Below are 17,634 nucleotides of genomic sequence, written 5' to 3'. Positions count from 1 at the left end.
GTAAAGCTTAAGCTGCTTTTAAAAGGCTTACAAAAAGCAGTTGTCAGGGTACATTTTTTTCTCTTGTGCATGCTGACAAAATCTAGGGCACAAAGAAAAATAAATGTATTCAAATTCATCAGGTATTGGCAAAAAAAAAAAAAAAAAAAAAAAAGCAAAAGCTGATACCTGCATTTTTTCGCAGCATTTTTTGCACTACCCATTGCTTTCAATGGGTGAAAAAACGCTGAAAAAAAACTAACATGCTGCATTTTGCAATAACGCAACGCTTTGACGAATAAGTCTGGAAAAAAAACCCAAGGTGCGTGCATAAGATTTCTGAAATCTCACACTCTGCTGGTACTGTGAAGCGAAGCTGAAAAATTGCATAAAAAGAAACTGCAGCAAAAACGCAACTTGTGAACATAGCCTAAAAGTCCACCTGCACCAAGATCATTTCTAAAATAAAAGGACGGCCAAGGCTACAGCCTTTGCGAATTTATCAGATGAAAGCAAAATTGGATCTTCTATAGTCCATTTCTGCGGAGGTGTTATAAATAATTTATAACAAAGAAAAGGGATTGCAAAAATAAAAAAAAAAAAAAAGACAGTCACTGTCACTTTAAATCTTTGGCACTGCAGAGTGAATAAGAAAAGCCATTCGAAACGAGCCCCCCACGCTGCAGGAAGCCGGCGGTGTCCCGGGCTCATATGTCATGTGTGGTTTTGGTTATTGATAACCTGGGCAAGGAGTGAGACATAAAAATTAGGACGCAGCATGAAGCCTGTAATGAGGGAATAAAATAAAATTAATTTGGTGGTCTCCAGCCCTTACCTCCTGCTCCCGCTGAAATATTACAACACGGCCCCCCTTGTCTCCTGTCGCCAGCAATTCTCCTGTGCTGTTGAATTCAACTGTCGAGATAATGTCAGCTGGGGAAAAAAAAAAAAAAAGAGACAAAAGGAGTTTTATTATGGATGACTGAACGGTTCTGCTCCTCCACATTTCATATCTTCTGTCAAATGAAATTAAAAGGTCATTTTTCCCCAAGCTAGACTATCCTGAATGGTGTCCGTAGACCCCAGAGAAACGCTGTAGGTCCTCCACAAAGGAAAACGGACATTTAACCTGAAAACCGATGCAAAGAAAGAAATGGAAAACACATAACCCAAACAGAAAATCTGCAATGACGACAATGTAAATGTATGCTGTGGATACAATGGATTTCTATCAAAGTCTAACATATGCAGCGAACGCACACCATTTCCACTATACAATCTGCTGTGGATTTTGCGGAGCACATACGCTTTTAGGTTTAGCAAATAAAATTGAGAAAATCACAATATTAAACAGTTAGCCGCCACGGACCCGTGGTGTTATCACATGAATGTATAGTCTCACCAAGCCCAGCCGTCATTAGGTAGAGCATGCTGAATCAGCCAACACAGGGGCTTGATGGTTTATTAAAAAGGTTATGAAAACCTGATGTCATGGAGACTACACAATAGGTTCCTATTCTAAAAAATGGTCTTGTCAGCATTTACATATTTATTCAGAGAGAGTTCGACAGAGCGCGTCGTCCTATGCACAGTCAGCACCGAGGCAGTGAGTGCGGTTTGGCACCCGGAAGAAATGACAAGGAAACGTCATCACCGGATAACATGTAAAGCTTCACCAACTTCCAGAATTACCAATACCTTGGCAGCAAACCACATTCATGGGGACAAGGTAACGTTCACGAATTGACTGAAGACAACCCCTCATGGACAATCCTGGCCGGATCGCCCCAGCAGAATTACCATGAGAATCTAGGATTTATTGGTTTGGTGATCAGACCTGCAGTCACAATGGAGTTTGTTTCTGTAAGGTTCTGTGCACACGTAACTGTTTTGTCGCGTTCTCTGCGCAAAAGTCCCAAAACCTGAAGGATTTCCTAGTATCATATTTTCCCCTTAAAAATATGCAGCATGTCAATTCTTTCAGCATTTATGTGTCAGTTTTCACATATACTTACGGATATGGAAAAAAAAAAGTAAAAAAAAAAAGAAATCATCAAATACGTATTTTAAAAAAAAAAAAGCTTACATTTTATGTCACTTTTTTTTCCTGCTAACACAATGATATTTGCAGCACATTTTTCTACTGCAAACACCTGGAAATCTGGCAGCAAGTTTTTTTAATACAACGCTGGAAATCTGGCAGCAAGTTTTTCAATACAGCGTTGGGAATCTGGCAGGAAGTTTTTCAATACAGCGCTGGAAATCTGGCAGCAAGTTTTTTAATACAATGCTGGAAATCTGGAAGCAAGTTTTTCAATACAGCGTTGGGAATCTGGCAGCAAGTTTTCAACACATCTACCGTCAGAAGTGCAGAAATGTGCTCATAATACAATAGTGTAAAGTCGGCCTCATTCTGCCTTTCTTTAAAGGGTCTCATAGTAATATTCTGTTTTGGAATCAGGCAGCAAGCATACAATACAGTGCCATCGCAGGGAATATAAAGTAACGCACACTGCCAATTTAAATCTGTTGATTTTGTTTTTCTGTAAAGCACGAATGTGCCATTTCCCCCTGAACAAGAAATGCTCTTTGTAGCCGCTCTTCCCTTTGGCTAATAATTAATGGGGGAATCACCAGATCCGTACTGTTATCAAAGTAGGCATTCACTAATCGAGCATCTGAAAAAAACGTTTTCTAAACTAGACAACCCATTTAAATATGAAAAAGCAGAAATGTTAAGAATTCATGAACATCAAGGGGGAAAAAAACAAAATGACAAAGCCATGGCTAGTTCTGCACTACAAAACTGCAATCACACTGAACAAATTCAATCACATTACTGCTTACACAGCTTTATGTAAGAGGCTTACGGGAGCCAAGAGGTGTTCTTCCCTTGCTCCCTAAAAGCAATCACAGCAGTAGCTGTCACTATACTCCTTAAATAGCACAGTCAAAAGGATAGGCAAATAATTTCTGATTAGCCTAATTGAGACTATTCCTTCATATACGTCAGAGGTTAACTCCTGGGCAATTAGTATTTTGATGAGCATCACTGCCATGTGCAAATGGGAACAATGCTCTGTAGCCAAGCAGAAAAGACTGATGGCGCTGACAACCGCAGAAAGGGCTGTATTAACTCCGACTTCCTGGGCACAACTGGGCGAGGAGTCAATTGTAGTAGGTGAAAGGATTCCTGACGTGGGACTCTGCATTTAATGGAGCTGACATAGCTTGGAAATTTCTACATGATTGGCACAAAGAAAGGCTTAAAGGTGAGAGCCAGAAATTCAGGTTACGAGGACGTGCCCATTAGAGTCTGCTGGCGAAGGGCACCTTGGTTGCCAAAAAAGGGGTTAAAACATTTTAAAAAATGCATCACGCAAATTAAGGTGGTGTTGGCTATGTATTTATATTTTAACTACAAATTTATTTTAAGTATTACATGATATGTAACTGCTGCAGCAGCAAACGGTGGCCATAGAGGCACATTGACACTGACTGGCCATAGCACTAATGTCTGAGGCTGCCAGAGGACCAGAAAAGTGAGGGCACGGAAGTGATGGGGTTTGATAAGGTACATACAACAGCATTATATAAAAAAAAAAAAAAAAAAGTACACAGAGGCTCTAAGGACCGCTATGGGAGGCATATGTGAGCATAAGGCCAAAAAGCATGAAGCAAATTAAAATTTACAATTTAAGTAAAAAGACTCCTTTTCTCCAAATATAACACACAAGTACAACAAGTGATGCACATACGTACAGTACAGACCAAAAGTTTGGACACAGCTTCTCATTCAAAGAGTTTTCTTTAGTTTCATGACTATGAAAATTGTAGATTCACTCTGAAGGCATCAAAACTATGAATTAACATGTGGAATTATATAATTAACAAAAAAAGTGTGAAACAACTGAAAATATGTCTTATATTCTAGGTTCTTCAAAGTAGCCACCTTTTGCTTTGATTACTGCTTTGCACACTCTTGGCATTCTCTTGATGAGCTTCAAGAGGTAGTCACCGGACATGGTCTTCCAACAGTCTTGAAGGAGTTCCCAGAGATGCTTAGCACTTGTTGGCCCTTTTGCCTTCACTCTGCGGTCCAGCTCACCCCAAACCATCTCGATTGGGTTCAGGTCTGGTGACTGTGTAGGCCAGGTCATCTGGCGTAGCACCCCATCACTCTCCTTCTTGGTCAAATAGCCCTTACACAGCCTGGATGTGTGTTTGGGGTCAATGTCCTGTTGAAAAATAAATGATGGTCCACCTAAACACAAACCGGATGGAATAGCATGCCGCTGCAAGATGCTGTGGTAGCCATGCTGGTTCAGTATGCCTTCAATTTTGAATAAATCCCCAACAGTGTCACCAGCAAAGCACCCCCACACCATCACACCTCCTCCTCCATGCTTCACGGTGGGAACCAGACATGTAGAGTCCATCCGTTCACCTTTTCTGTGTCACATAAAGACTCGGTGGTTGGAACCAAAGATCTCAAATTTGGACTCATCAGACCAAAGCACAGATTTCCACTGGTCTAATGTCCATTCCTTGTGTTCTTTGATGGCCACTCGTTTTTCTTTACTTAGCTGCTTTTTTTCTTGCCATAATACAAATTCTAACAGTCTATTCAGTAGGACTATCAGCTGTGTATCCACCAGACTTCTGCACAACACAACTGATGGTCCCAACCCCATTTATAAGGCAAGAAATCCCACCTATTAGGCTGTGTGCACATGCTGCGGATTCCGCTGCGTTTCCGCAGCGGTTTTGGCCGCTGCGGACACGCAGCAGTTTTAGCTGCGGTGTACAGTACCATTCATTTGAATGGAAAAACAAAAAACGCTGTGCCGACGCTGCGGAAAAAACCGCGCGGATTTGCTGCGGTTTTGAATCCGCAGAAAGAATTGCATGTCAATTCTTTCTGCGGAAACCGCTGCGGGTTCCTATCTCCACCATTGTGGAGATAGTGAATCCGCAGGACCAAACCGCAGGCAAAACTGCAGATAATCCGCAGGTCTTTGGACCTGCGGATTATCTGCGGTTTTTGCAAAATCCGTGCGGATTAATCCGCAGCGGAATCCGCAGCGTGTGCACACAGCCTTAAACCTGACAGGGCACACCTGTGAAGTGAAAACCATTTCCGGTGATTACCTCTTGAAGCTCATCAAGAGAATGCCAAGTGTGTGCAAAGCAGTAATCAAAGCAAAAGGTGGTTACTTTGAAGAACCTAGAATATAAGACATACAGTATTTTCAGTTGGTTCACACTTTTTTTGTTAATTACATAATTCCACATGTGTTAATTCATAGTTTTGATGCATTCAGAGTGAAGCTACAGTTTTCATAGTCGTGAAAATAAAGAAAACTCTTTGAATGAGAAGCTGTGTCCAAACTTTTGGTCTGTACTGTACATACACAAATATATATATATATATATTAAAAAAAGGAAAACCGCACAAAAAGATGAACAAGATGGACTTTATTACCCAATGGCGTGGAGACGCTTCGATATATCCACGCCATTGGGCAATAAAGTCCTCCTTTTTCAGCTTTTTGTGCGGTTTTCCTTTTTTTATTCTATTGCTGGAAACCATTGGATTACTGGTTGGGATATCTTTATTATAAACTATTTACATATTTATTAAACACAAACCTATGTATATATACACACCCCATGTTTATAGAAAGTGGACATAAAATGTGCATCTCTCGTTCTCTGCTCCACTAGACAAGGATAGAACGACATATCCTTCATTTTCATCTGAAACAGGCCAACATCACCAAATCACAATAATACAATACTTTATGAATAAAATTCTCTCAAATTATTTTACTTTGAAATTGAACCATTTTTCTTGGAAATTACAAAAACAGATACAGGAGGACAATAAACCCCATGCCAACAAACATCAATAGCTGGCACTGTGTGATGGAACAACACAGAACGCATAGCAGAAAAAAAAGATTGAAAAAGATTGAAAATTCAATAACAAAAAAAGGCTCAATATCAGCAATCAACTAAAAGACGAGCACAAAAGAAGTTGTGTAGAAACAGTGTGACAAACAGGACACATAGGGTACATAGCAGAGCCAGGCTGGGAGAGGAGAAGTCAGATGGAGGAGGTGCTGCCATGTAACATATCGTAACTAGAAAAGAGACTCCACTACAGCCACTTGCTAAATGACTATAGAAAATTATTTACAACCAATGTCACTATACAGCAATCCTAAGCACTCCCAATAATGGCACGTCCCTAAACTGAAGCCCGGCTCCTGACCCTGCACAGGCAATTTACAGAGAAGAAAATCCAAATTTGTAGACACTATCTGCCTAGTGCCATGACCCCTACATTCTATAGATTACTGATATGCAAGTGGCCAGACTGCACAGATCTATTTTACACGTGATCCGCTATTATATACAACGGCGGTAAAATGCCTTTAAAGGGAATCAGTCATTAGCATCACCCCCTTTAAGCCTTCTACATGCAGGTCACAGAAAGTTGAATAAAACAATACCTTGATATCTGCAATCCAAGGTTTTTTTCCAGAAATATCCCAATTTTTAATGAGCTGTTGAGATCTATGGTCCGGGCATTGATCTCCGAGAATCTACCTCCAGCTCCCGAGTTTGTGTCCGGCCCATAGATCTTAACATCTCATTTACATATTATAAGCAAACGGTGGATTTCTATGGAATAAGACATTGGACGACTGATCTCAAGATATGACTATATTCAGCCTGCTATGACCTACATGCCCATGTAGGCCGCTTAGGAGGGGTGATCCTACTGACAGACATATTTGGGGAACATACTTGGATACATCTATGTCTGTTGTATGAAACAGATGCTGTACAGTTGACAAGTATACAGCGAGAAAGAAAAATAGGGATCCCAACATTTTCAATGGGTTTGGAAATGTCTCCGGTATCAGAACCCGAACTCCCATGTGTGCGCTCATACCCACCCGAGAACTACCCCGCTGACTTACACTAGCTAGTGTCCTGTCGTTCCGCTGTTTTGTAGACAGTAGTCAGATGTACGCCGTGCTCATCTGAACAAGCCCCAACGTGTAGCTAAATTATTAACAGACGCAGGCCCCTATAATGCATTTGCACATCTTTGTCCTATCAGCAGCCATAGGTTTTAATCCGACCATGGCTGACCACATCCCCTCATGCTAAACCCTGCTTCCCTTTAAAATAAAAAACAAAGTTGAAAATTGCATACAAAAATACGTGTATGAACATGGAGACTTATGCATGAGGAAAGTGGTGTATAAAGCCCTTAGTAAATGTATATACCAGAATAGTCACATTTAGGAAATTCTACACTGTGTTGCAGTTTTGCACTAGAGATTAATTAAACCTGTATTAGGCTTATTCTTATATACGGGCAATTAAGAGGAATAAGTTACCAGGATTCTTGCTACCTAATCTGAGAGCACTGTAATGTAGTGGCAGAGATCCAGATTCCAGTGATGCGTTACTTACTGGGCTGCTGGCTGTAATTTTGATACAAGTCACTGTTTTAACAGCAAATCATCGCTAAAGGACTAGTAAAGCTGCTGCCATGTAGCCAGCCATAATCATGAGCGCAGGTTAACCCCAACCACACCTTTGATTGGAAGCTTTCTGCCTATGCACAGTGTACACCAATGCTGCTAATCACTACTGTGGGAAGGTTATACAGAGCTCATCAACACAAATAAACTAGTAGATCTGCAGCAGATCAAACAGTGAGTTCTTCAAACTGCAGGAAGCAGCCTAGTAAGTGAAGCATCACTGGAATCAGGGTCTCAGCTTTTAAATGAGGTTACTCTCAGATGGGGCAGAATCCACATTTACAAGTTATACATACAGTACCACATACGGTACATGATAATTGGTGCTTCTTTTAAAAGTTTTCCGATCTCCCTTTCCACACTTATTACTGAAACATCCCTTTGAATAGAGACATTTTCATCTGACTGACGAGCGACGTGTGGACGCAGGCGGGAGGACGTCAGGATCGCCGCGTCTAAAAGGTAAGTAACGACCGCTGCTGCGTCGCTGCATTGCTGTGAGATCTGCCTGTGTGGCAGCTCACTAGCGATCATTTAGCGATGCACCAGCGATCCTGACCGGGTCGTATCGTTGTCGGGATCGCTGGTGCATCGCTATATGTAACGGGGCCATCAAAACAAAAGCGTTTTCCACACGAATGAGACTAAAAATCTTGGTTCTCAGGGCAAATAAATCCTACTTTACCAATTAAGCAGCTATTCTAATGGTTAGAGGAACATATTGGCGTTGTGTGTAGTGGTGACGCGCCAATCTGCAGCCTGGCAAGTGGGCTTTGTGATGCAAATAATACAGCTCTCCTTATGAATGGTTTGTCACCAAGCAGAGAGATTCTGGGACTGCTCTTACAACAGAAGCTGTGCTTTTCCAAACTGCGACGATAACAGATTAAAATGAATTTTCATCATTTGAAATAAAGACACAAAGTGAATTTAGTACAATATTTATGGTTCTTCCCCTTCAAAAAAACTTAATGATGACTGGTACTTGGAAAAAATAACACTGCAGATGGAGGAGCGAAAGGTGAAACGCGTTAATAAAAGCAGCCCCATAAACAAAAAAAAAAAAAACAAAAAAAAGACTCCGTTCCTTGTAGCTAACAATTCACAAAGCAATTTTGCAATTTGTACTCACAGCTTGCTCCAAGTATGGCTTATTTCTACAAGCCTGTTAACAGGGCAACAATAATCGCCACCAAAAACACTGTGAAAATGCTTATAATGATTTCTACAAGCATTTAAAAAAAAAGTTAAAGAAAAATAGGCCGCAAAGGGGCTCTAAATGGGTTGTAGTAGGAGACCGTAAATTAAGGATTTTTTTTCACCTTTGTTTATAGTTTGCGTTCAGTTATTACAGCTCAGCAAATAGTGTGAACGAGTGTCTGTTTACATGTAAAGATTTATCTTTCTTTTGGGGGGGGGGGGGCAGCCTTTGCTCATTGGGTTGGTAATGGGGGTGTCTGATGGATAGATACCTCTCCATTAGCAACACCAAGCCTTGAAGCCAGCTGTGTTTTTGGACAATTCACAGCTGACAAACTCCGAGCCCCGTTACCACTACTTATGGGGTGGCTGCGACACTGGTAATTTGAGGCTGGGAAGGTGTCAATAACCATGGATATTCCCAGCATGATCATTTCAGCTTAAAGATGTCTGCTTTACCTTTGCTGGTTATCAAAAAAGAAGGGACCCCATGCTATTTTTTTGTATTTATTTAATCATAAAAAGCTGTTAATACGGTCCGGAGGGTGCAATTTTATATTATACTAGCTGAAGAGCCCGGCATTGCCTGGGCATAGTAACCAACTGTGGTTAGTTATTACAAATTATAATGATTATATTGCACATAAAACATTTCACATCATATATTCAACACTACAGATTTGCAACACAAATTAACTAAACAATTACCCAAGTATTGATAGTATTTTATTTTCAACTCATTCAAGATTTTTCTGGCTTTTCCTTTCAGTGCAAAGATGAACAGATTTTTGGCAGTTCCAACTCTTGAACAGACCACGTAAAGATCACCATGAGAAAAGCATGGAGATTGCAAATCGATCCCTACTACTTTCAAGGACTGTCCCTGAGTATTGTTAACGGACATTGCAAATAGCAGTTGAACTGGAAACTGGAGGCGTTTAAAATCAAAAAACAAAATCAGATGTAGTGAGTGGAATTCTTGGAATGAAAATGTCCTCTCCTTTGGCACATCCTGTTTCTGAGCCGTGTAAGATAAGATAAGATAAGATAATCCTTTAATCGTCCCACCATGGGGAAATTCAGAGCACTACAGCAGCAAGGCAGGAACAAGTACAGATACAGATGCATAAAGGCATTACATTGACAGTAGGTAGGTACATATACGGAAAAAATAAAAAAAGATATAATCGGACTATCACAACTTTGGGTCTATCAGTTCACTGTTTGGGTCGTTCTCCGTTTTGGACAGTGCTGGTTATACAGCCTAACTGCAGCAAGAAGGAAGGACTTTCGATAGCGCTCCCTCTCACATTTAGGATGAAGTAGCCGGTCACTAACAGTACTGCCCATCTTTGTCACGGTCTCATGCATGGGATGGGAATCATTCTGCACCATGTAGCTCACCTTGGCCAGTATCCTCTTGTCGCCTACTTCCTGAACTTGATCAAGGGGGCATCCCAGGACAGAGCTGGCCCTTCTAATCAGTTTGTCCAGCCTATTCCTATTCCTGTCCCTGGTTGATATGCCACTACCCCAATCCGGGGGAGAACCCTCTATCCATTAAAAGCGACCTTTCAAATTCCACGCCGTCAGATGGAATCCTTTGACCTGAGCGTGGAATATTGGGCCTTGCGCTAGTAGGTCCGGGATTTCTGGCAGAACCCATGGATCGGAGATGGACATTCTTAGCAGTAGAGAAAACCAGGGCCTTTTTGGCCAAAATGTGGCTATTAGAATCACCCTGGCTTGATCATTCCTGACCTTCTTGACAACTGTTGGGATCAGAGCCACTGGGGGGGGGGGGGGACGCATAAGCTAGCCTGAAGTTCCACTGAATGTGCAATGAGTCCACTGCCCATGGATTTTCCCTCGGGTTTAGTGAGCAAAATCTTTGTTTGCCTGTTGTGCTTGTTGGCAAAGAGGTCTATCACTGGCTTCCCCCAAAGCTGCATTATTTTTTGAAAAACAGACCGATTTAGAGCCCATTCTCCTTGCTCAGGGTATTGCGGCTCAGGAAATCGGCCTCTATGTTTTCTGAACCTTTTATGTGTAAGGCTGTTAAGGAGTGTAGGTGTTGCTCCGCTCTGCAAAAAATGTCATCTGCTGCCTTCATTAGGGAGTGTGATCTTGTCCCCCTTTGGTAGTTGATGTACACCACCGTTACTTTGTTGTCCGACATGATGCGGACATTGCGACCCCTGAGTAGCAGAATGAAGTGGCTTAGGGTTTTGTTCACTGCCCATAGTTCTCTCAGGTTGGAAGATGCCTCCATTTCTTGAGGCGTCCAGGAACCCTGACCTACGTGACCCTTAGGTGTGCCCCCCACCCCGAGGAGCTTGCGTCTGTTAGAATCACGTCTGTCGCCTGTTTGTCCCAAGATATTCCTGAGGCCAAGTTTGTACTGTCCAGCCACCAGTTGAGAGTCTCTGGTCTCTAAGGAAAGCTCCAGCCTTCCTTCTAAACGCCCTCTTAGCGATCTTTGCACTGATAGGTGTGAAACTGAGCCCACCTGACCGCCGGAATGCAGGACGTCAGGGTACCTAGTAGAGACATCGCATTTCTCAATGTCATATGCGGTTGGTTTCGGGCAGCCAAAGCCATGTTCTGTACCTTCTCTACTTTGGTATCCGGAAGCAGACACGCCTGCTGTTCTGAATCCAGGATAAATCCCAGGAAGGTCTGTTTTTTTTAGGGGTCATAGTTTTGACTTTTTGAAATTTATTATCCACCCTAGTTCTTGTAATGTGTCGGTCACACGGTTCAACTGCGCCGTGCAGTGGTTCTCTGAGCTGCCCACTATAAGGAAATCGTCCAAGTAGGGTACTGTGACCGTATCGTGAATCCGGAGGAAGGCCGTTATCTCCGCTATGACTTTGGTGAAAATCCTCGGGACTATAGATATGCCAAATGGAAGAGCTCTGAATTGGAAATGCCTCAGTACGCCTTGGATATAAACAGCTACACTCAAGTATTTTTGGTAATCTGGATATATAGGGATGTGATAATACGCATCCTTCAAATCGACTACGGTCATAAAACAATCTTGATGTAGTAGCTTTATGGCCGTAGCCACTGACTCCATCTTGAAAGTCTGATTCCTTATCCACCGATTGAGCCCTCTGATGTTTATAATTGTCCTGAACGATTGATCCGGTTTCTTTATCAGAAAGAGGGGGGAATAGAACCCTCTTCCCTTCTGTGTGTCTGGGACTCTGTAAAGGACCTGCTTGTCTATCAGGTTCAGGATCTCTGCTTCCAAGGCCAACTGTTCCTCAGTCGCCTTTCTGATAGGGGTAATGACAAACACGCTTTTTGGCTGGCGGACAAAGGGGATTCTCAGGCCTTCTCTTAAGATGCCCAGGATCCAGGTATTGGAGGAGATCTTTTTCCAGGCCTGGGAAAAGAGTGCCAATCTCCCCCCCACTGGAATACTGGCATCACTGTGGCGATTTCTTTGAGGTGGAGGTGCCCCCACCAAACATAAACCCCGGCTCTTTTTTCCTCCCATCTTCTCTTGTCGGCCGGAGGACGCCCCCTATTGAATCTTCCCCTCCGAAAGGGCTGTCTTCTCTGTTCTGTCGGGAACCTGGGGAAGCCTTTTTTCCTATCGCTTGCCTTCTCCAGGATATCGTCTAAGTTCTTCCCAAATAAGAATCGACCATCACAGGGGAGAGAGCACAGTTTAGCTTTAGACTGCAGGTCACCTGGACAGCCTTTAAGCCATAACGCATGTCTGGCAGCATTTAATAATCCTGCTGCCCTAGCCGTTAATCTCATAGAATCCGCCGAGGTATCTGCCAAAAAAGCTGCTGCTCCATGCAAGAGATACATATCTGCTAATATCTTCTCTCTTGGGACTTTTGATGCTAGCTTCTCTTCAAACTGCTGCAGCCAGATCATCAGGGAGCGTGCCGTGCAGGTGCCTGCTATCGCTGGCTTTAATCCTCCTGCTGTCGCTTCCCATGCATGCCTTAAATATGAATCCGCTTTCTTGTCCAGCGGGTCCCTAAGAACCCCTGAGTCTTCCAGGGGCAGGGCCGATTTTTTAGAAGACCTGGATACTGCTGCGTCTATTTTTGGGACCTTGTCCCATATTTCCGCATCTTTGTGCTCAAAGGGGTATCGTCTTTTAGAGGTGGAGGGATCTTTCGGGTTTCCTCCATTCTCTCCCAATAAGCGCTTGGATCTTTTCGTTCACTGGAAAGGTCCATTTTTTTCTCTCTTGAAGCCCCCCAAACATAACGTCCTCTAGGGTTTTAGCTGCTTTCTCTTCCTGTAGGCCCATTGTTGTTCTAATGGCCTTTAGGAGAGCATCCGTGTCCTCTACAGGGAAACATGGCTTACCCCCCCCGTGTCACTGTCTGAGGAGTCGGAGGAGGACGCCTGTTCTGTTTGAGACGAGGCCGATGAGGAATTTGAGGGAGAACTAGGGATTCTTTCTACCTTTCCTCCCTTTTTTCAGTAGGGTCTTAATTGAACCCTCCATTTCTGACCTAAGGGCCGATATCAGGTTAGCTGCGAAACTAGGCGCTTCCTCGGCCATTGTCCGCTGAATGCAACTGGCGCAGAGGTCTTTCTGCCAGTCTCTTGCTAGGGCCGTTTTACATAAGGCACAGTCCCTATTATTCTTCTTACTTCCCGCTTTTTTGGGCTTTTCCTACGGGGTCAAACATACAACAGAATCCCTATTAACATAAATGCTAGCATTCACGAAGATCACTCACCACCCGTAATCAAGGGTACCGGACTTAGAGGCTGCGTCGGAGCACGAGACCTGTGCTCTCTGGACCTTGACGAATCTCCCGACCTGCGGCTGGGGTGGCTGCTGCTTGACCGGCTTCCATGTTGCGGCCGGAAGGTTGTGAGGGAGGCAGAGACAAGGACCTCTCCTGCTCTGACTCCATTTTGCACCGTCTGCCCTGCCGCTGGTCCTCGTTTAAATGCGGCCTCCGTCCTGGTGGGTGTCTCCATCCCCTCCCCCCTGCGACCGCCGGCCGACCACTTCAGAAAGCCGGCGTCGCACCTGGCACCATGACACCGTCGCCTTCTGCTGACGTCAGCGGCCGGAAGACGCCCGTGTCTCTCCCCTGCCTGACGCCTCGGGGATCAAGATGCGGGCGCGCGAGAGGGGAGGGCAGCGCGGTAGAGGGGCTTCCAGGAGCCACCGGGATCCCACCTGCGCCCACACGAATCCGGAGCCCAGGGGGACACTGGGGACTGTGCCTCCAGCACCCGACGGCTGGCACAACAGGTAAGGCACCTGTTCTTCCCGTGCCGGGACGGGGTCTTTTTTTTTTTCCTTCTTCGCCCATGACAGGCACCGCCGACAGTGGGATTCCTTCCAGGACAGGAACCCAACTGAAGCGGGGGAGAGGTGCCACCCCTTATATCTCAGTAGGTTCCTGTCCTGGGAAGGCAGATCCATCTCTCAGGTGTGCTGTCATGGGTGAAGGGAAAACACGCCATTCCCAATAATTTTTTAGAACTGTTTTTAATGGACTTCATTGAAGTCAACAAGTGAAAAAAAACACTTGAAGAATTGACATGCATACTTGTATGTGCAGGACACAAATAATCAGCGTGTGCCTGACATTTCAGGATTCTCATTCATTGTGGTGTCATCAGGATTCCCTTCAGGTTTTGTGAATAATTTGCGTATTTCTGCACAATTTTGGAAAACCGATGCAAAAAACACACCATGCTGTAATACCGCTCATAATAGGTTTTTCTTTCCAATTTTTTGAGAGGCGATTTGCTTGTCCTATTTCCTCTTACAGAGGCATCATCTCAACAGGCAACAAGCTACTGCATATATACATTCCCCATTTATAAGAAAATACTAGCTCTGCACCAAGACTTAATTGAAGTGGTAAATTATTTTCTTACCTACATAAGACACGCAATTTTACAGAAATGCTCAGGGCAAAGGTGAAAGCTGAGCAGAACAGCACGTTTCCGGGGGAAGATAGACAGTATAGACAGTATTGTAAAACGCCAAGCAAGGGGATGATAGGTTTCCAAATTTCAACACGCACTGCTAAAAAAAAAAAAAAGCTGTGGAAATCCACAAATCACAATTTCTACGCTACTTTGACTGTAATTTCAGCCTTTGGTGTAGATAGAAGTTATGCTGGTATAATGTGTGATTGTGCATTCAGCACACTGCGCCAGAGCAACGGAGATCTCTAGAAGCTCAAGTGCAAGATTTAGTATTTATGTCCTACAACAAAAGCTACAGCATTTTTATTTTTATTTTAAAGTCACGTGGGACTACGGTTACAGTCTGTAATAAGACTTTTCATATAAATGGTAAACCAAGGACAGTAGATTTGTAACCCTCCAACAACTCACGGGCAGCTAGGTGCTTTCAGATGGGCGATCTCTTCACTATGGCATTTTAAATCTGTCTAAATTAAGTATTTCCCATCTGCTGCTGCCTGCCACCAAATGGCATGAAGAACAAACAAATGTAGCGTGAAAAGGGTTACACAGTGCGCATAATATTTCACTATGTGCAGGCTGGCGGATTTACCAGCTGCAATGGCAAAAATCCACTATGGCAGTAGTGTTTAGGGATGATGTGTATTCCTGCATCGTGCACTTTGCCCCCACTACAGATGTGGTACCTAGTAAGTATTAATCTTATGGCAGAGAAGAGTTTATTCCTTCCAATTTTTATTTAAACCTGTTTCTTCTTCAATGAGCTAAAAGAAGAGCTTTAAGGCGTATTTCCATCTCTGAAAGGACACGGCATAAGTGTATAGCAGATTCCACCAATAGAGCCCCATGGGGGCACTGACCAGCGTTACAGCCGGTGGGAGTGTGGTCAGAATTTATACAGAAATGTCGACTATCACACCAAAGCCCCATTTTTAATATTAATGCTGGTCCCATTAGTGGAATCAGCATCTAGTATAAATTTGTGGTACATTGTGTAGATATAAAATATATGCATGAGATGGGAGTACCTTTTCAATTCCTATCAAACAAGCTGGATAGCGCTGGTTACAAGGGTCAAATGGGCATTAGGGTCACATGTACTAGAATATAATTAAAAGGAACCAACTGAATTGGGCTAGTGGTATCGGACATGGTATGGTGTGACCATGATGTCCAGTCTGGCCACTGATCCAAACTCCACAAACCTCATGTACGCCTAGGAGACGGCTGAATGTGAGGCTGGGGACCTGCGGCCAGACTGGACATTGCAGTCTGTACTTAAGGCCCCGTCACACACAGCGAGATCGCTGCTGAGTCAAGTTTTGTGACAACAGCGGTCTCACCAGCGAGATCGCGGTGTGTGACAGCGATCAGCGACCGGCTCTTGGAAAGCCCTGGACATTTCTTTGATCGCTGGTCTCCCGCTGGCCATCACACATCGCTGCGTGACAGGCGGGAGACCAGCGATCAGCTGGTAACTAACGTACACGTGCGTCCCTTAGATACCCGATGTGTACCTTAGTTACCAGCAGGCTGATGCAGGGAGCTGGTAACTAAGGTACACATCGGGTTTCTAAGTGACGCACGTCCCTTAGATACCCGATGTGTACCTTAGTTACCAGCTCCCTGCATCAGCGCGCTGGTAATTAACGTGCACAGCGACACCGCGCACTCGGCGTCGCTGGTGCTGATCGCTGGTGAAGCTGTCTGTTTGACAGCTCACCAGCGATCCTGACACGTTGATATCGTTGTCGGGATCGCTGGTGAGTCGCTGTGTGTGACGGGGCCTTTAGTGAATGTCAGACGTGTGAACCAGCCTTTATGTGGAACTGACATGTCATGGTCAATTAAGGCATCTCGGCCTCAATTTGGCAAGGTGGTCTAATTCTAAGTATTTTAAAATATAAAACAGACCACCAATATAGCATGCTTGTAGACGACTTGTTCCTGGAGCGGACACCAGCGAATCCTCACAGCGCATAGAGTGACTGCATACTTGTTTTACACCGGATAACCCCTTTAATCCGTTCACAACCTTTGCGGTATGGTTACGTTAAAGGTCGTGTCCCTGCCTTTAATGCGGGCTCCGACGCTGAGCCAGCACCTATCCCTGCATATGACAGCTGATCTGACCTTTAATGGAGGGGCACAGAGGAAAACCCAAAATATTCCAGAATCAGCAAAGCAACAGCATTGGGAGGAAGTACTCAGGTGAAATAAAAAAAATCAAAGATTCCCTTTTAAAATCTGTATAAGCCCTTGTTAATATTTTTAAAGACAGGAACTAAATTTGGATACGCTACATAAAAGCAGCAGCAAACATCCGTTATCTCTAGGGTGAGGAAAAGTGGAATACCTCCATACAGGCAGCATATGATAAAATTCATAACATTGACCACTTATTTCTGCTGAGAAAATCTTCTGACAGGAACAGAAATGTTTATTTTTATCTAATGATCTCCAGAGAGTCTTAACCCCTGAATTGCTGGAGGGCCTAGCAACCAAAGCAGAGAACGGAGGCCTGCTTGCCTGTGGAGCGCAGCACAATTTCTGGTGTTGCCATAGTGACCGGCCCTCTAAGGATCTGGCTCCACCACGCTTCTCAAAGTGTGTCAGTGGCATCTACGAGGAAGAAATTGAAAATTAATTTTCCCTTCCTTACCGCAGACAAACTGGGGCAGGATTATCAACACGGTCACTGGGCATGGGTTTGGCAGTGTGTAAAAACAGTCAAATACACCATGAGCAATGTCTGCAACATATCCATCCAAGCGGTCACCCAACTCATGGCCATGCCTAGACTACTATACTGAAGGTAATGCCCATAGTGTTACCAATATAGAAGGAGAACGGCCAACTATGGGTAAATAATGTTCCCAAATAAGGCACATCCAGGAGACGTGTAGTAGATCTTACAGAAGAACGGACATTTGCCAGAAGTTCGGAATTT

The 17,634-nt window shown here is 43.9% G+C and overlaps 1 protein-coding gene across 4 annotated transcripts in view; it reads right to left on the bottom strand.

The window, feature by feature from the left end:
• Positions 1-17,634, bottom strand: part of PPP2R2B (protein phosphatase 2 regulatory subunit Bbeta) — a 564,935-nt gene that overhangs the window by 111,306 nt on the left and 435,995 nt on the right. For all 4 annotated transcript variants that reach the window (XM_073575251.1, XM_073575252.1, XM_073575250.1 and 1 more), the window contains one exon: positions 815-912. In XM_073575251.1, the coding sequence (XP_073431352.1) occupies positions 815-912 (98 nt within the window). The remainder of the gene's footprint in view (positions 1-814; positions 913-17,634) is intronic.

This window comes from Dendrobates tinctorius, unplaced genomic scaffold (genome assembly GCF_039654945.1).
Source record: "Dendrobates tinctorius isolate UK_male_01 unplaced genomic scaffold, ASM3965494v1 ptg000043l, whole genome shotgun sequence".
NCBI lineage: Eukaryota > Metazoa > Chordata > Amphibia > Anura > Dendrobatidae > Dendrobates > Dendrobates tinctorius.
The sequence above is the reverse complement of the archived record's forward strand: the minus strand, read 5'-3'. Positions and strand labels throughout refer to the sequence as shown.